At 38.6% G+C, this 19,602-nt stretch overlaps 2 protein-coding genes across 4 annotated transcripts; one reads left to right on the plus strand and one right to left on the minus strand.

Moving 5' to 3' along the window:
• Positions 1-403: 403 nt before the first annotated feature.
• hormad1 (HORMA domain containing 1) lies at positions 404-10,971 on the minus strand. 3 transcript variants are annotated; one of them, XM_087848416.1, is made up of 15 exons: positions 10,543-10,971; positions 10,409-10,443; positions 6,882-7,026; positions 6,709-6,772; positions 5,951-5,987; positions 5,783-5,803; positions 5,563-5,589; positions 5,182-5,249; positions 4,554-4,660; positions 3,634-3,791; positions 3,420-3,470; positions 2,910-2,970; positions 2,619-2,671; positions 1,785-1,868; positions 404-934 (listed from the first exon to the last, which is right to left on the minus strand). In XM_087848416.1, the coding sequence occupies exons 2-15, from the start codon at positions 10,439-10,441 to the stop codon at positions 845-847; spliced, it is 999 nt and encodes a 332-aa protein (XP_087704542.1). In that variant the 5' UTR covers positions 10,442-10,443; positions 10,543-10,971; the 3' UTR covers positions 404-844. The 3 variants fall into 3 exon arrangements, with proteins under 3 accessions (XP_087704542.1, XP_087704541.1, XP_087704540.1); XM_087848415.1 differs by having other exon boundaries at positions 4,554-4,705; positions 10,733-10,969; XM_087848414.1 differs by having other exon boundaries at positions 4,554-4,705; positions 10,543-10,969.
• Positions 10,972-11,038: 67 nt separating this feature from the next.
• Positions 11,039-18,992, plus strand: ensab (endosulfine alpha b). Its single transcript, XM_006791797.3, has 3 exons — positions 11,039-11,379; positions 13,914-14,036; positions 15,363-18,992. Exons 1-3 carry the CDS (start codon positions 11,164-11,166, stop codon positions 15,531-15,533), a joined length of 510 nt encoding a protein of 169 aa, XP_006791860.2. The 5' UTR covers positions 11,039-11,163; the 3' UTR covers positions 15,534-18,992.
• The last annotated feature ends 610 nt before the right edge of the window (positions 18,993-19,602 follow it).

Below are 19,602 nucleotides of genomic sequence, written 5' to 3' on the forward strand. Positions count from 1 at the left end.
CTTTCACTTAACAGCTTCATTTAAGGCACCTCGCATGCAAATGGTGGCATTTCAGGGTCTATTCAAAGACTGAGGTTTTGTTTTTCCAAGAGGCAGGCAGGGTTTTTTTCAGAGACGGATTGAAAGTGTTCAGTGCTTAAGCTTTAGTGGTTGAGTACATCATCTTTTTCCAAATCAAGAAATGACCACAGCGTTTTTATGACACCTAATAATGAAAAATGTATCATCTGAAAAAATTAAAATGCCCTATTTTATTCATAAGATATTGACACAGCAGGTAGTGCTGCATATTTCATTTATTCCCAGGACTGAACTGGAGCTCTGTCACTCCAGTGGAAAATGTAAAACCCTTACACTATGGAGGAAATAAATGCACAAACTTAGAAATACAGCAAAAAATATCTATGTGTAAAAACTCATTTTTATAATTTACAGCCAAATTTGTAGTACCTTGCCCTCCTTTCCACTAACAAGTTGAAAACACAGGTTACACTTTGATGCCCTCTTTCTATTTAATTAAAGCTTGCAAACTGATTTATACATAGGCCATATATAATGGTTACAATAAAACAAACAACCATTAAAAAGTAACAAACACTGTTTTGGGCATAGGTATTCCAACATTACTGATGAACATCATTTAACAATGTATTTCAGATCACTATGTCATTCAAACAACAAACCTAACCATCGGACAGTAATGGCACAACCTCAAAATGTTTCTGAAACATCGGCAAAAAAAGTCAGTAACACGTTCTAAAAATCAAACTGTGGAACTTGTGATCAAAATCGAAATTCAAAAAAGAAAAAAACATCACTGCTGGATTAACAGTAGGCTGTGATGTCAGTAGTGTTCTTTAGGCTCGCTAAACTTACGTTTCTTTGTAGGCAAGTCGGTGGACGGCGTTTCCTGACTGGTGGGAAACTGAGAAGCCTGAAAACAGCAGAAGAAACATGCATTTGACATTTAGTAAAGCACGGCTTTATGTGTCTACTGACAGGCACCATCCCACTCTGAGAAACCAAAGCGACCAGTGTTGACTCATCTGTGAAACAAACGGTTCCTACGCATTTTCCACTTCGAAATAATTCCTAAATCTGCAGAACACATCGTGGTTATGCACGAATACTGCAGTATTATCAAACAAATCAAATCATGTTTTTACGAACCGAGTGATAGGTCATGTGAGGACATGTTTCCACCCACATTTACATTTCTTTTGACAACAGGTCACTGTTTTGGATAAACTACCAAATTATTTTCATTTATTTAACTACAGTCTGTTTGTTGCCCATGCATGCTTAGGTTTGTCTCCTGCTGACAAACGCAGAGAAACACACTTTACTTTTCCAACCTTGCAAAATCTACAAAAGTCTGTATAATAAAAGAGTTTTCATTATTACAGAATCACAGAAGATGTTAGCAATGCTACTTAAGCAGCTACAGGATCATTTTCATGCCTGATTTTGTGCTTACTTTTTGTGCTTGAAGACCATTACATCATAAATGAGCAGAGATGACCTTATTGGGCCCATATTTATTATCTATTTCCAAAGAAGATGTGCCTGATTAAGACATCAGGTTTACATGATAATATAGTAATTGCTGCCTTAAAAAAGGCAACTAGTCTTCCACTGTTCAAAACATTACAAACTCTGGAGAGCTTCATAAGTACAATTTAAATTTCTGCAGTTACAAAGTGTTTTAGTGTGGAGGGGGTTGTCAAGCTGTAATAGAGTGAGGCGAGGACCTGTAGCTAATAGGTTTTAAACGTTAGACTGACCATAGTTGGCTTGATGATCCTTCCACTCCTGGTCCTTTTCGTCCCCACCTCCATATAAGAAGTCTTCTTCACCAGAGTGTCCATCTGACAGAGGAGAGATGATCCTTAAAGCCAGTGATTATTAAGTACACTTGAAGCACTCGGCTGCCGTCAGCATTTTTGCATTTTGAACAGATTAGAGGCTTAACTTTTTAGTATTATCATTTAGAGCTCTGAAAGGCAAAGTTAACCCCGCACATTTCTGGATAAAAAACACTGTTTTTTGTAAATAGTGCAGACTTTCAGCTTTAACTCAAGGATTCACAAAAATAATACATTAAATGTTTCATTTCTTTTATTGAGTATAATAAATGGTTTCCTTAACTTGTATCTCTTTGGACCTCATAGTAAGTTTCGATGAACAGCTACAAAATCAACATTTGGAATCAAATCCAGATCTTTATTTTAATTTTTTTTTTATCTGTCATGGAAACATTAGGGGATAAGCCTCACCTCGCCATAAACCTGCACATCAGTTAACCAATCAATTTTACAAAACAGTTCTTGAAACACTTTTTCAGTTTCAGCTCCCAAAAAACGCTAGAATATCAATATTCAGAATGCTCAGATACAAAATGTTATAATTTCTCCTTTAACTTCTCAAAAGAGCACTTATTCTCTTATTTTTTCTTTGGTTTGGCTTTTATATTTTGAGTCGATGCAACAAACAACAACAAAGCTACAAACCACAGGCATATGTAACAGATATAGTGCATTTTAATGGTCAAGTCGTCATATATTTTTAAATGTCACCTGCTCACAATGTGTTGAGCATCATCAGTGAGTCACACATACCTCTGTGACTTCCTCACAAGTATTGATCTCCTCATGACAGCTCACCTGCACCTCTAGAATTCATAAAACACAAATACCTTAAGATTTTTTTAGTTCAGCTTGAGTTATTATTTTATCATATTTAGTCAAGACTACTAACAGAGTCTAGCAATAATATTTATTCTACATCTTTCAGTTTAAGATTTTTCAGTTTATTAACTGAGACATCCTGAAAATAAGTTTAACAAAATAAGATGGGAGACTTTCAGTTATTGCTTTGTTTTAGACTGTTTTATGTTTACACATTTTTACCAGTGCTCTCCAGGATTGTGTTCTCCTTTTGAGCCTCCTCCACACATTTAGGGTCTTCACTCTATGGGGATACAACAGCTTTACTGAACATCATGACTGGAAAATGTCAAAACTTACCACAATGACAAAATTCTGACACTGACTCACTGGTTTTTGCATCATTTAGGTACTTCCCACTTCGTATGTTAGTAGTGAAGCTATTCAGTGCATTGGACAATGATCTCAAGAACATACTTTATTCTAACATAAAATGAATATGTAGAGCACATTTTCAAAAAAAAAAAAAAGCAGGAAAATTTGTAAAATCTGCTATAAAAATGACAATGAGTTATATACATCATGTTGATTTACCAGGGTTATGTAAATAAAACACATTTAGCCATGCTTTTTTGGCCATTGTAAAAATTATTGTGTCTAAAATGATAATGTGCTATCACGCAAGATAAATAAAACTGTAAACAACATAAATCACTTAATGGGTTAAAAAAAACCAAATATTAGTCCACTGACCTGGGTGATGACATCCTCTTCATCTATCTTCAAGACCCACTTTTCCTCCACCTGAATAATTAAAGAATATGCCTTATTGAGCTCTCAGAAGGGCTAATGTAAAAAAGCTGCACATTTAACATAAACCTCATGAAAAAGAAAGACAAAAACCTTTATATGTGCTTTAATCTTTTATCACTTTCTATCCCTTTATCTTACAGTTCTCTCAATTAACCTGCTCTAGCCTGTGTCTTTCTGTGGCCATGTCAAACTTTAAGGTATGGTAGGGGCTGACCACCTCCCCCATGGTCAGTTTGACAGGTTCCTGTTCAAACTCCATAGTGTCACAGTCAGCCTCCCTAAAGCCGGGTGGTTGGTATGCCTGAGGAGTAACTGGAAAATAAAAAAGCAAACACAGAGTGAAGCAACAGTGAAAGGGAAAATCAGCAGCTTTTTGAAATACGCAGACCAGCCTGTTTTGAACCAATGACAATGCCACATTCAAAGTCAGGGCAGGCAGTTCCTCCAAGTCACATTGTTATTGCCCATATGAGTGTTTTAGTCTCTCTGCGAAACAATGAAGTTTCTGGATGGAGCACTCTCCAGCACCCCATCCAGTGACTCCAAGAGGGCTGGGTACTCTCAACTGCTGTCTGGCGCATGGGCTGGGTTTCTCACTATGTTATTGTGTGATCAGATACTTGCATTAGCTGAATAGATATATTTAATATAATGTGTGAGTATGTGTAGAAACTTAGTGGCAGTAAAAAAAACAAAAAAGTTAAGGAACTGTTGTTAATATGTTAATATTCACTTGGACACCATTTGAGGAAAATATGCAAATCGTAACAACACACTGAAAGATTTGCTGTTTTTCCTGCGTATGAATCATCTAAACCCAGGCCTTCATCTCTTTTTGTCTACTTTTCAAAAAACAGAAAAGCACATCACCATTGTTGAATAACTGCCAAAAAAGATCAAAGCTGGGGCATGTATGAGACATCAAGCAGCACCACTTAAAACACTGGATTTAAGAGTCTTTGTTGTGATTGGTATAATAAATTAATAAAAAAATAATAATAAAAATGTTCAAAGCCTTACAAAATGTGGGTTCTATACTGCTGCAAAAATCATTAATTTTGATGTGAGTGTTACCATCGTCATAGTAAGCCAGCTTCATGTTGAGGTAGACATTTTCTGGCAGAGGGCCCAGGTACTGCATCACAGTGTAGAGCTTCCTCACCAGCAGGATGATGGCTTTCCTGGTGTTTCCACATGACATTGATGAGACTTTGATGTTGTTATTGCTGATCAAGAAAGTCAAGCAAGAAGAAAAATGAGCATGAAAGGGCCTGCTACTTCAGCTGCTCTGCCAGACAATCATTACACTGGCAGGTAAAGTGTATGTAGTTTCTTGGGGTGGTCTAACATAAGCCAGTCACTCTGAAGTCACATTTCACAGATGATGCAGTTGGAGAGATGTTAAGAGCTCCACCCTTTAATTCAGTTGTAGCCCAGTGCTGATACAATGATATAATGATATAGTAATCACTCTTTCAAGGCTTCGATTTATTGACACAATAACAGACATATCACCTTGGGTTTAAGTTTTAAACATACATAAAACTCTTTAAGCTCCTCACTTCTTTTCTCCAACTTTCACGCAACTTCTGGCCCGAAGAAAGACAGGCAAATTCAAAGATTGACTAGGTAACAATTAAAACAGAAACTCAAGTTACTTTCTCATACGTGAGTGTAATCTGTAAGCATAAACACACCCCACCTTTCAAAATCCATGTGTGCCCCTGCTGCAGAGTACTGGATCCTAAAGTGGTAAAACTCGGTCACTTTCTGAAAAAGACGACATGCCAGATGTTATAGGTAATCACTATGGAGACAGTAAACGGAAAATGGACCACTTCTTATATATCATTTTTCTACTCTACTCAAAGTGCCTCATTCACCCAATAATACAAGAACTTTTTTCTACAACCAGTTTTTTTCCATCTAACGGTCACACACATTCATACCCCAATGAACACATGGGACAGCAACCTTGGGTTCAGTATCTTGCCCATAGATACTTAGGGATGCAGGGTGTAGACTGGAGCAGCCTTCAAATTGTTAAACAGTGAATATTGCAAAAAGATAACCTGATATTTACCTGTGGGTTCTCTGGGTCGGTATAAATCTAAAAAATAAGGCCAAATGAACAAACATCAGTACCGCATAGAATATAAGACTAAATTATCTAAAACATTACAGCTCTTCCGACATTTAGTTGCTCATGTGTTAGATACACTCACTTTTCCAGGCTGACCCAGGCTTTAATACAAAGAGTCATTATTCAAGAACACACATTCAAGTATTAGCAAAATACTCACAGATATAATGACTGTCCGAAGCTGGTGAGGAAGAAAAAAACAACATTTTGACTGCATTAGTTGCTCTGATACAAAAAAAGTGCAAATTACAATTTATTTTTTTAAATCTCCCCTAACGTATGTGTACATTACAAATCTTCTGACTGATAAAGGTCAAATGTGACTTACGTATTTCTTTTCGATGGCATCAAAACATCCTTGCATCCTGGTGGAAATTAAAAACAATTATGATCCATAGAAAAAATAAGAATTAAAATTTTAAAGCACAAAAAATGAAACAAGAACAAGGAGCCACTGGAATTATTTCTTGATGAACAAACTGGCATAAATTTAATTTAATTTAATTTAATTACTTTAATTTAAAGTAATGTAAATTTAAAAGAAATTTAAAAAAAACAAATTTCTTCAACAACCTGTCCCTTATTTACACTGTTGAAACTGTTGAGTGTAACATAACAATATACTTCTCATCTCATTTTCCATGACGCTAAGAGCTAGAACGTTTTATTTATGAAGCATAATTGTCTATTGCACTAATTAGATTATATTTGTTCACTGCGTGTAAATATCTTCTTGATGGAAACAGATCAAGAATATTATTTCAACATCACCAAGTTCAATCAAGTTCAATTTTTGACCAACCACAAAAGATATGATGGTCTTATTTTTACCTTGTAGGTCTGTTTGTCTACCTATGGTAAAACATAGTTCTGGTGACACCTACTAAAATGAGAACTATCATAAAGTACCTCTGTAAGGGTTTGTCTATGAACAGATTTTGTCAAAGGGATAACACTGGAAGACAAAATCAAAACTGGTACATCAAAATGGAGCAGTTGATATGACTCCACAAGATGGTGTCTATTTGGCTTTAGTGACCCTAATAAACAGCTCTTGTTAGCAAATGTCAAGCTGCTGTAATTTACCACTGAAGAATCTGAGTGGCACCAGGACAGCTGTGCTCCTCTCTGAGAATCATCACTTGCTGATCTAAAAAGAAAAAACAGAACGCGTGAATGTTCTATGGAACTTTTTCCAGGTAAGTGAACTTGAAAGCTAATAGGATGTACAGTCAAATTAGGTTCATATGTAATCTAACCTTCCACATATTTTTTCCCATAGGCTTTCCCCGGGAAAATGCCCCTGAGGTATGTGATGCCAGATACTGCAATGGCCAGAAGCTTCTTCATAACAACCAATGACTGCTGCTCCGAGACAATCTGATTAGGAAACAGCTGAGTGCTCTGTATGAGTGAAACAAATTAATCAGACTCAGCACTGCTTAGTCATGACAGGTAACACAATTATTAGAAATCCTGCCCTCCAACAGCTGCGTTTCAGCTGTAGCACCTTATTTAATACATACACAAACAGAATTTTTCTAATCTTTGTGGACCTCAATATTAGTGTCACAATTTGTTTCTGTGTAAGTCTGTTGATATTTGGAAAAAAGCACTGATGTCATTTCACCCAAGATGCAACTTAAATAATTACTTATACAATACTTTCATCACAAACCAAGTGACTCTACTGTTAGTATATCTCATATCTCAGCATAGTGTGCCGTGTGTTCTTACAATGAAATCTTAGAAAACTGGAAAAGTGATGGACAAAGGTGGCAAGCCTTAAAAACTATCTACAGCAGTTTTATTGGCTTTCAGTATCTGTACCATGTCCTTTAAAAGTCTGATCAGAAATAGTCTCGCTAGAATAGTGCAGGGCTCGCAAAATCACTAGCCCGACGTCCCGGGGCTAGCGATTTTTCCAGTCGGGCTACCAAAATCTATCTCTGCCCTGCCCGTCGGGCTATCATAGGAAGGAAAAATATATATCAATGCTTTTGCATTATTTTGTAAATGTAGCTGGGTAATTATGTCATTGGCATCGGTGAGCCAGAATTTGCGCTTGTTTTTTGCTTTCACTTTGCAATCGCGCGAACTGTGTATAGAGAGCGACAGCACTGATTGGTGAGTGATGATAATTTGCGCACCAATTCCTCTGACATCGTCTTATCAATCGTTAGCTTACTATGCAAACATGACAAGTGAAATCTCCCGCAGCAAGCTTAAACATGTGAGAGGTTGATCGCGCAGAGAATCGCTGAGCGTTATGTGAGTGCGTGTGTAAAAGCAGCAGGATATATATTTTAGTTCTGCTGAGCCAAATAAGACAGGTCAGGGTGAAGAAGTGACAGCCAAAGAAAAGCTTATCACAAAACGGAAAAGTTATGACAAATCAGACTATAAGGCAAAAAGAAAGTGCAGCTTTATGGTTTCATGTACAAAAGAATTTCTGTGGCTGCAAAATGACGAGCTAAATAACCAGGGGTGCACATAAGTGGTTCGCAGGTGCGCATTCGCTGTCAAAATAAAAAGAGCGCACAAGATAAGAAGTTGCAACGCGTGTTTGCGTTGCATTTTCTGGAGGAGGACAGACATTTGTTTAGAACTCTTAAAGATGTCGAAGAAGCAAGCTCCTTTAAGCAATTACTTTGGTTTTCCTCCACCTCCAAAGAAATGTCAGAAGGAGTCCGAACCACAAAAGAAGCGCGTATTCTCGGAAAAGTGGTTGCAGGAGGTGAGCTGGCTTCAAACAAATGATGAACGCACAGAGATGTGGTGCAGAATGTGCCGTGAAAATCCCACTCTAGCGGACAACAACAGTGCCTTTTATATGGACGCAAACGCGCGTTGCAACTTCTTATCTGGTGCGCGTCTTTTGTTTTGACAGCGAATGCGCACATGCGGACCACTTATGTGCACCCGTGTAAATAACATAATGTTCTGCCGGGTGTGTTGTTGGTTTTCCCTCGATTTCTGAGGTGCCTTTGTTACTGGGACCAGTCATTTTAAGAAAGGCCCCCATTAGAACCCATGACAAATGCAAGAAATGCATTATTGCTCAGTCTGCAATATCTTTCCCAGAACAAACACCAATTGCAAATAACATACTAAAAATAAACCCGAAAAATTTGTTTAGAACAGCGTACTATGTTGCAAAGAGTGAACTACCACTGGCAAAATTTTGCAGTCTTTAGAAACTTCAAAAAGCAAATGGCCTAGATCTTGGTTCCACTTGCCTCTTACCTGTGACTTCAGTGGACACAGACTGATTCATGTCCTACACAGTTCTTACAAGTTCATAGAAATTTCTGTTCAATTAGAACCAAGTATTTGAGTTGATGATTTAATTTTTATACAATGTTGTAATTTGTGTTTCAACAATTTTTTGATTGATGTTTTGTTTCCGTTACAATATTATACTTTAATGTATAATATTGTAAAGGAAACAAAACAGGAAACAAAACATCAATCAAAAAATTGCTCTCTTTTTTATTTGGGCTACTTTATTTATTTATTTATTTGGTAGCCCAAAAATTTATTTTGGGCTACCAAAAACTAAAGAGTCTCTGCCCGAAGGGCTACCAGGGATTTTGAAATTTTGCGAGCCCTGTAGTGGCTTTTAAGAAGCCATTCTTACGGACTGAAATAGCAAGAAAAGGCTGAGGTATGCCACATTACAAAAGAATTGGACTGAAGATTAGTGATAACAGTTCAAATGAAATAATTAATCCAAATATGAAAATTTTGTTGCAAATCAACATTAACATGTACAGAGGTCAGGAGAGAGGTAAAGCACTGAGTGTCTACAGCCATCCGTAAAACACAGTGGAGGCTCTGTTATGGATTGGGGTCAGTGATGCTGGATATCTTGTCAAAAGTGTAATTATGAATGCAAAAAAATAACATTTGATCCACCATGCAGTAGCAGCTGGAAAGCATCTGATTGACAACAGCTTCATTTTTCTGAGAATCCTCAGAAAAATGGACCTGAAGAAGGAGCTGCTGACCGTCTTCTACGGCTGCTCCATGGAAAGTGTGCTGACATATTGCATCAGTGTATGGTTCTCCAGCTGCACCACAGCACACAGACTCAAGGACAGCTTTTACAACAGGGCAATAGCCCTAATCATTGCAAATAGCTGACCTGATTGGCTACCTCCCTGGACTTTTTTCAGGGGAAGGTAACAACGGTAAAAACAATAACAATATTAATATTTATAACAAGTTGCAATAATAATTAATGTGCAATAATAACAGTGTGCAATACACATACACTTATTCTTCATTTTTTTTATTACTAAGTTAATATACTGTGTTGTGTTGTTTGTGTTGCGTTGTGATGTGTCATATCGTGTCGTGTTGTGTTATACGTAGTGCCGACGTAGGACAGTTTTCCAATTTCATTGTACTACTGTACTATGTGTGACTGTGCAATGACAATAAAGAGTTATCTTATCTTATCTTTCAGCATAACAATAATCCCAGACACACTGCCACTGCAGTAAAACCATACATCACTTCTTGAAGGACATTCAAAGCTCTGCTTTGGATGTTGGCTTCCTTTTGTTCCATTCCCGCTAAAGGTGATTCCACATTATTTCAATAATGTTGACGCCTTGGCTCTTGCACTAATAGTGATCCATTGTTAATACAATAACTACTTTTTTACAAAACTAAAAACTGCCGTTGGGAAAAAGAGAAAAAAGGAAACTTCCTGCTAGCTAAGCAACTTAGTGTTTGCAAGATTACATCACAATAAAATCATATGAGTTATGTATTTTACCTGTGATGTTCTCACTTGCTGTGCACACGCCATACCTTTGGTGAAAAATAACAACAAAATTTAAAAAAAAAAATGCAAAGCACAGAGAGAAAATTTGAGGACAGATAGGAGTCTACTCAGAAAACTGTACTTACTGTAAATCGCAACTAGCTAGCTAACGTTCTAGTTTCTAGCTGATGTAGCCCTCTACTTAACTTGTCTCTAGCACACTACTTTGACCTACCGCGAAGTTATTCTATAGATTATGCTCTTGTAATTACATGGGAACAATAACCAGAAACACACAGTACAGTCGTTCTGGGGAACTAGGAAATAAAAGCTAACCTTTTGGTGTTAGCTATTATAAAGGTTCCCGCTAAATGTTTAACGGGCAGCAACCTGTAGAAATCAATGGCAGCAACAGGTTCACCACCAGGGAGCCAATCACAGAGTAGGGAGATAAAAACTAAAAACAAAGAGGGCTTCAGAGCCTTTTGTCTACCGCTTTTTGTTTTGTTTTTTTATTGTTATAATTGTGATTTGATATGTCAAACGTTAACTGAAACTAACGTTTTACCCCAAATATGTTTTTTGTGGTGATTTGTGTTGATGCAGCGCGGCCCCCGCATCGCCTCCGTCTTCACTTTGTAATTTCATTGGCCAACCGGTTGTCAATCACATTAAACGTAATCTTATTGGCTTCGTGTGGGCTATTACTCCACTTCTATTGGTTACTGTATTTGTTAGTTACAAGGGAAACGCCGGCCCTAACGGTGATGTCATATGTCGTTACGCCATTTTTGTTGGAGAGCAGTCGTGTTCAGAAAAGCAGGATTAGATCCAGTACAGGTACACAAAACGGTACCTTGAATAATCATCTTTTTGAGTTGGTCCAGCAACCGACGAGACACCTGCGTGTCCTCCACACTCACAAAATGTCGTCAGAAAACCTGGACTCGGATACTCAGGTGGACTACGAGGACGAAAAACAGGTGGGTTTCTGCCTGCTATCTTGATGTTGTTAGCTAACCTCAGAGCATGCTAACTAAGCAGTGGCTAGCATCAGTTAGCATAAGTGTTTGCAGTAAGCTTAGCGCTGCACCAATGCACCGGGGAAGACCTGGAAGAGGCGTACAGCCGATATGAGCTGCTGTGTATAATGGAAGTGGTTTAGTTGTAGCTGCCATAGCATAGAACCATCTTGCTTGTGTGTCACTTTGTTTTGTCCCTTGCTTGGTGTCATTGGCTGGCGAGTCCACAGCAGCTCAGGCCTCATTGGTCTGTACCCGAGGGGGGGTTTACACACTAAATGTGTGGCCTGCGGTCTCCAGATAAAAGCATGACTGGGTGATTTCACTCAGTGCACACTGAGTAAGTAAAGATAACTGCGCTAAAGTCGAATAGAAAACTGTCTTTCCTGAATGGCTAGCAGTTTCTGGATTCCTGGTGGTCTTGCACTGACTGTGACAACCAGCTGCAGTGCTTCCGCATTTCCATACTATGCCATAAGCACAGCAGCGATGAAATTTAGTCCATTATTAGGATCGAGGATTTGCCAAACATTCTTATGTCAGTATGTGTTAGATTAGTGTTGACACTCGTTAAGTTAGTTTACACTGTACCAACAGTGGGGCAGAAATGACAAGATAAACACCCGTGGTGGATGCTAACATTAATGTCAGTATCTATTATCTTTACAAGAAAGATGTTCAGTCCTAACACTATGAAGCAAAGGTTATAATGTAAAGTCTAGTTTTCTCATTTTAAGTACTTTTAACTTTGTTTTTATTATTCACATATCTAAATTGCGTTACTCAAAACCAGAAAAATAATGAAAAGTGGAAACTAAACGTTGCCCAGCCTTTACAAGGTAGGAAGTTAAAAATTCAGACTTTGCTTGGCAAACTTGTTGATTTCTGTTTATAACCGTGCATTACTGTATGTTCATGCCCTACTAATCATAAAGTTGAAGGGAATAGAAATTGTTTATATTGCAGTGACAGACGTTGCTTTATGACTGTTGTTATTGTCATAACTCAGTTTGAATCATGAGTTTTTGTTACTGAAATTCTGTGTGAATTAAGCTGATGCCACAAAAGGAAATATTGTTTTAATATTTTGTCTCTTTGTATGGCGACACAGCCTGTGCATTTAAGCTTTTCCAGTAGTTTAAGCAAACCTTATAAACAGGACTTTTAACCCTGTCTGTTGCTTTAAGTGAACAAGAAAAGACAGTCCTTCCTGAGGGGAATATTTAGTTATACACATGCCAGTTCCACTGTGTACACAAAGACTGTGTTGGAATCTGCAGTTTCCCTGCATCAGAACCAAATATAGTACCTCATAAATTTCTCTTCATGGACCCAAGTGAATCAGCACACTCTGTGCAACACCTCCTCCACCCCCACCCACCCCCCCAAGGGAATCTGTTCATCGGCTTCTGTGTCCTGGGTCACATTTTATCCCTGCCCCAGCAAGCTTTATAGGCTGAGTGCCCTATCTTGTCTCTATAGTGGAAGTAGGTCTATGCTGTGCAGCTCACTTGAGGTGTGTTTATAAGGAGTGTCTAAATGCCCTTTGGAGTTTGTCCATTATAGTCTTGCACTAGCCTGTTTTCTGAAATAGTTTTAACATGGAGTCAAGCGCTTGACTCCTGCCGTGTGCACAGGGTGGTGCCCCAGATTAGTAGCTTCAGTATCTACCTGTCGGGTACTTGAATGGCAATGTCTGACTAGTTTTACTAGTATTCGGCAGAGGCATCAGCACAAGCCCTTCCATTGTTTCAGAATTCCCACTGTAGGCTTCAACAATCTAAGCCTAGTATTGTTTGGACAGCCCGGTCATGTTGTAGTTTCTTGACCCAAATTTTCAGATTTTCTCTAAATATATGACTACATAACATAGTAGTTACTATTACCAGAAACACAGTTGAGCATAAGATCACAATAGGATTTAGTAATTAATAGCATAGATTTTGTTTACAGAGTTTAGTTTTATAGTGATTTTGAGATTTCAGCTTTATACATTCTAGTTTTATTTTTAATATATGCATAAACAATATTTTGGTCACAAAATCTTTAGCAACACAACTTTCCAATAGAGCTTTAGTTGTTTGTTACTATCATAAGCTTCTAAAATCATTCAGCATTCGTTCTTAAGGTCCCTGGTCATACCAAGTTTCCTCTCAGGCATTATGGTGTTATGAGAGACTGTAAGAGGAGGGCAGTCATGCTGTGACTCATGCTATCATGGAGTATATAAAGTTTCCACTAGTCACTGTCATGCTTTTGAATCCCTTTCACAGCAGTACTTTTAGGTGTTTTTAATGTACTGGTCCTGTGCTCTACAGTAAACTTATAGTCTTTGTGGAAAAAGTTTTAGAATTGCAGGGTGGCCAGAAGTGAGTGGCTATGACATGACCAGCTGTTCTAGTTGTGAACTTTTCTGAAGCTGCATCCACCGACATTTTAAAGGATCCCTGTTTTTCTGCAAAACAAGAGGGTTAAACCTTTTTTTGTCTCTACAGGACTCTCAAGAGAAAAATGCAAACCCAGTTAAAGCAGAAGAGGCGAAGCTGAAGGCCAAATATCCTGGTCTGGGCCAGAGACCCGGTGGGTCAGACTTCCTGATGAAGAGACTACAAAAGGGAGTGAGTTACTATAGTTTGCCTATGATGCGATCAGAGACAGCAGCAGCCGCAACAGCAGTGGAAAAACAGGGCTGTGCGTTAATGAGAGCTTCTCAGAAAACAAGTCATTAAACACCTGTACCCCACGTAAAATTGAAAAAGGATAGCTGTTGTTTTGGTATGGTCAAGCTGCTGTTCCTATTATTGAACAACGAACAATTTGAATGTAATTGCAGTGAACATATCTTGAATTTTTAATAAAGATATCAGCGATCTAAAAACCTAACTGATAAAGTTTATGCTCACCTTAGAAACCAAAGAATTAAGGCTCTACCTAGAACCACCATTGAGTTGTTGATTCATCAGTGCTACAAGGGTAAATTAATTGAAACAGAGAAAAATAATTTTTCCATGCTTAATAGACTGGAATACAAAGCTGCTAGATTGATAGCACGTGCAGTACAGCTTGTATGACAGAGTAACTTTGATTTGTATTTTGAACTGCAGAACAGAGCACCCAAAGGAAACTTTAACTCCAGTCTCACTTTTCCCGGATTTAAAATTGTATGTCTCTCTCCACCTACACATGCTCTATATGCTTCCACCTCTAGAGGTTGTTGAAAGTCATACTGGGAAACATGCTAAATCACTGGGTAGGAGTAGGAGTAGCCAAGACATTCAAAGGGAAAAGCATTTTATCATAAGATAATAATACACTATCAGAGACTGAGGAGGTAGGTAATCTCATACTTAAATTTTTTAAATGTTGAAACATAAGCATGTGATTTGATTAAAGAGAATAGCATTACCCCTGTGGTATCTTCTCTGATGTGTGAGCACTATCGACATATTTGTTATTATGCTGGTTCTAGTTCTCTTTAGCTGTTAAACTGAACACTGTTAAATTTATAGTAAGTAACAATATTATAGAAGGAAATGCAAAGCATGCTTTATAATGATTACAGCTTATATGGTGACTGTATCCTCATTTTATAAAAGGCGATTTGGAAGGAGGTACAAGATGATGAGGCTGAGTCTTAAAGCTACATTCAGTTAGCATTGTTTCAAATTTTATTAGGCACACACAAAACCTGTTTTTAAAGCTGTTCGGGTTTATGGGTATGATTGTGGTGTTCAGCATTAAAAAAATATGTTAGTTAAACTCAGGCTGCTAAAGATGAGTATGAATTTTCCTCCATCTCTTACACAGGAATACATTTGGAAAGTTTTCTATAGCACTTGTGCAATCAGCAATAACTCTTTCAGTGTACAAATATGTAAGCACTGTTCTCAGTATTTAGCATGTCGCTAAACTTTGTAGCACCTCTGCTTTCTCTTTTTACGCAGCAAAAGTACTTTGATTCGGGTGACTACAACATGGCCAAGGCCAAGATGAAGAACAAGCAGCTTCCTGTGGCAGGGCCTGACAAGAATCTGGTAACTGGTGACCACATTCCCACGCCACAAGATCTACCCCAGAGGAAGTCCTCCTTGGTGACCAGCAAGCTAGCTGGCTAGCCTTCGTCATTCAAGAAGCACCCTCCCCCCCTTCCCCCCCGGGATTCCCAGCAAGCATCCCTCCTCCACTTCACCTGTGTCCCCAATATGTCCATCCACTCCCCTCTCTTCCTTTTACATCCCCAGGCACCACTGGCTTTAACATATCGGGCAGAGTTGTATAAGTTAAAACTCCATTTGCTTATATGTGGGTGGGGCGGGATGGGAGGGACGGAGGTTTAGGCGGCCCACAAGGTCACAGCCTTCTCTGCCTTCCCACAACGCACAGCTCTGCCCCCTCTGTGCACTCTGCGCTACCGCCTCCCTTATATCTTGGTTTTCAGTGTTCCAAGATGCATTACAGTAGGTGTGTGTGTCATCGGGCAGGGGTTGGATGGGATGAGTTAATGCACTTTGTATTCTGTATAGTATTTTTTTTTCTTTTTTGCATCCTGAATGACACCAAAATAATGTGTGTACGGGAGTTAGGAACCATGGTCACAATGTGTTCTTTGAGCTTCATCTTCCCTTTCTATGCTGGTAGCTAGCTTCAGCGGGAGGGTTTGGAAGATATATGTGAATAATTGCTTGCTTACCAAATCTGTGAGGGGCAGCTTAAGGGATACTTGGCATTCACTAACACCCTATTGGGAAATGAGTGGAAGTTTCCTTGCATCTCACCCCTTCAGTCACTTCAGTCAAATATAATCTGACAACAACTGCTGCAGCTCATCCAGGCAGGGATTTGAAACACTTTTTCTCTGTCTGTGTGCTTCTGTTGCTTTTATTTCCTACCCCTTTTGCTCCAGTTTCTCTCATTTAAAAAAAACAAAACATGGCTGCATGTTTGTAATATGTAACAAAAACAAAAAAAAGAAAATTAACATGCTTTTGTAACAGGAGTGGAGCAGCAGCTTAGTAAGTGATCAAAACAACCACCTAAAGTCCTGAAATGTCCACAGTCACACTTCCTTACTTGCTTTGCTTTATGCTATTCTGACAATCCATGTACACACGCTCCTGTTTGCTGCCCAGGGTGGGAGCCAGTTGAGTATATCCTGGTATTATTTTTAAAGGCTGGGAACCCTGCCAGCCTATGAGCTCAGCCTTTGTGTGGTTGCTGTTGAGATGCATCAAGATATGTGCTAACTATGAGCCTAAAAGATTTGTTGGGGGGGGGGAAGCACCCTGCATAGTGTATATGCTTCTGTAAATAATACTCAAACAAGCACGTAACTCGTGATAAGCTTAGCGCTTTAAGGACTGAACCGGCTAGCATGCCTGAGAGAAATGGTAGTGCTAAATCAACTCAGTTGGGATTACACCCTAGGATTTCTGGCTTGGATATTCTTTGCTTTAACAAGTGAGCCAAATTCCACATTGCAAGCCCAGAGGCTGTGGATACACTTGTCTTTTCAATGTGACTGTTACTATCCAATCATCCTGCTTACATTGCAATGTGATGAGGCAGCTTTGAGCCCACACTGATCTGGCTAGAGATGTAAGGAGTGATGTGGCTTCCACATATCTTTCTGGCTATTTTTGAAGCACTGACGCAAACACTTCTAAAGGTTTTGTGTCCAGCCACAAAAGTCTCATTGAGATGACAAAAAGTACCCAGAGTCGTTGCAGTCATACTTGTGTCTTTCAAGGCCATATGTAAAGTAAATTTTTTTAGTATTTAAGGGTTGACTATGAAAAAAAAACTAATTCTGACAGTGATTTCTAATTTCATGTAAGAGAATGTTTTAATACTTAAGAATGAACAGTATGTCATAGTGGTTCCCTTAACAGCTGACCTCCTTTCACTGCAGTTCAGTTAATGAAACACTAACCTTAGTTAAAAAAAGTTCAACTACTTCACTAAAATCTCAGCTGGAGTATTGCCCTACATTACTACCAGCACGTCGTAGAAGTTTATTCTCTCCAAAACTCACACTACTCATATGGATGTTTGATCTCAGGGGTGTTAGAGGGTAAACGACAGGCAATCTGATAAGTGCAGCTCTATAACGCATCGTCACGGGCTTAAAGTGGAACAGGGCATATCTGCAGGAGCACCAACACTTGCAAAGCAGAGAGAGATTTTATAACACATGGTGAGGGGGTAATCCCACCTGTTATCGTGGTTCAGCTTCTGAAACAGGTCAATGAAACGATCGCTAAATCTCTAGACTTTGAATGTGCGTCCTTCGCACAGTCAAGAACCTGAACTGGATGCCGGCACTCACTGAGAATCAGTGTAAATTACTGCTTCAGGGAACCTTCACAAACGCACACTCCACCACGTAGGCTAGGTAACAGGGTGCATGCACCATCACGTTCTCGACCTCACTTATTTTTCAATGAGACTTTAAAATGTGTCAAAGTTGCAGTGGGTGAAAGAGGACTGACTTGTGCATATATGCTCGTTGTTGTGGTGGTGTATGAATGCACTGCTTTTCTCTGTTCCAGCTGTTGTAAATAGACTTAAACAGGAAATTATTTTTGTTGTTTCCCCACTTGCTTTCCACTCTTTCATAGCCCAAGCTATTTCTGATTCAATGGTTCCTCTCTCCTTTCTGTTTAACACTACTTCTGCTGTATCTTATTGTATCGCAGAGGCTATGTGAATCTGTATCAAATGGAAATATGTGTAAATGCTGCTGATTCAGTCAATGACAAATCTAAGAGAGCATACCCTGTAAAGAACATCTGTCCTCTTGATTCTGCCAGTCTGACTCTTTAAGCATCTCACTTTAAGAGTCATAAAGCTCCTGTGGCAAAAACTGGTTACATGTTAACTATGTTAAACTTCAGCTTAAGTGCAGATTCCAAAAAATGTATGTATAAATGCATTGTTGGTTTGGAACAAATGTGTGGTCTAGCCAGATCTTAAAATTCTGAACTGCTTTGTCACTTTGATAAGAACAGACTATTATGTTGTGTTTAAAAAGCCGACATTCTTTCTGCTTCAAGAAGTAAGCCCAGGTTAAATAAAGAAAAGGTTAATATGCTGTGATGTTATGAAACAACAGTGGAGAGGTGTTCTTGAATGCTACTTGATGTTTGGCTTTGCAAGGAGCAGTGCAACAAGAGGAAATAGCTGGGTATGTTTCAAACCCAACACACAGGGTGTCTCTTGTTCAGCTATGATAAATATGTGCCAGAATGTATAAAATAATTAACAGGCTGTGTGCTCTGAAGTACTTTTGTGCTGCTTTTACCTTATCTGTTTTCTTGTTTTGCAAGTAATATTTTTTTTCTTGTGTTCTCTTAATGCATAATTAGTATATTTCATCCTGGCCCAAGACTGCAGGGAAATCAGATGCACCCTTGCTTCCAAGAAAAAAAAGGGTTTACATGATAAACAGGATGACTGGAGAATACAGGAATGATTTTAAGACTTCAGAAGTACATGGGTACTTGGAATGTTTAAGTTGTGTGGAAGTAGGTGAGAGGATTTTTGTCAGTATTTGAAATAAACTTTTACATTAATAAGGTGCTTTTGTGGGGTTTTGTTTTATGAGTTCAGTTGTTCATCCTTGTTACATGTTAAACAGATGAATTAGCTGCTGATTAAATCCTAAGATTTCTTGCATGGTCAGCAGAAGAAATCTGGGATGAGGTGTAAAACCCGGAATGTTCTGGGTTTTAAAAAAAAGAAGAAGGAAGAAGCATTCTCAGACACACAAACGCATAGGAGGCGCAAGCTTTCATTTACCACTAGGGGGAGGCATAATCATGCAGGTGTGAGAGACGAGCCAGGATGGAAAATTCTAGGTATTTCTGTTATACCAGAATATAACATGAAAGGTGATGAAAGCTACTAATTAGAATATATTTTGACATTGGGAAAGCAAAGACAGTTCTTTAACTTAAGGAAATGTGTCAACATTGGCATTTTGTCATAGATTAAATGCAATTCTGCTTATGTGAGGATAGGGTTGTTGTAAATCAATGGCACGTTATGGTGCTCGGAGATTTAAGATGATGGTTTCCTATACTCTTATTGGAAGACTAGTGTTGGAGTGATATCAAAGGAGTGTAATGGTGTCACTTCCTACCTAGGTGAATGTCCCTCTACAGTGCAACACATCTGTCAGAAGAT

Source organism: Neolamprologus brichardi, chromosome 11 (genome assembly GCF_056152115.1).
Source record: "Neolamprologus brichardi isolate AB-2024 chromosome 11, ASM5615211v1, whole genome shotgun sequence".
NCBI classification, from domain to species: domain Eukaryota; kingdom Metazoa; phylum Chordata; class Actinopteri; order Cichliformes; family Cichlidae; genus Neolamprologus; species Neolamprologus brichardi.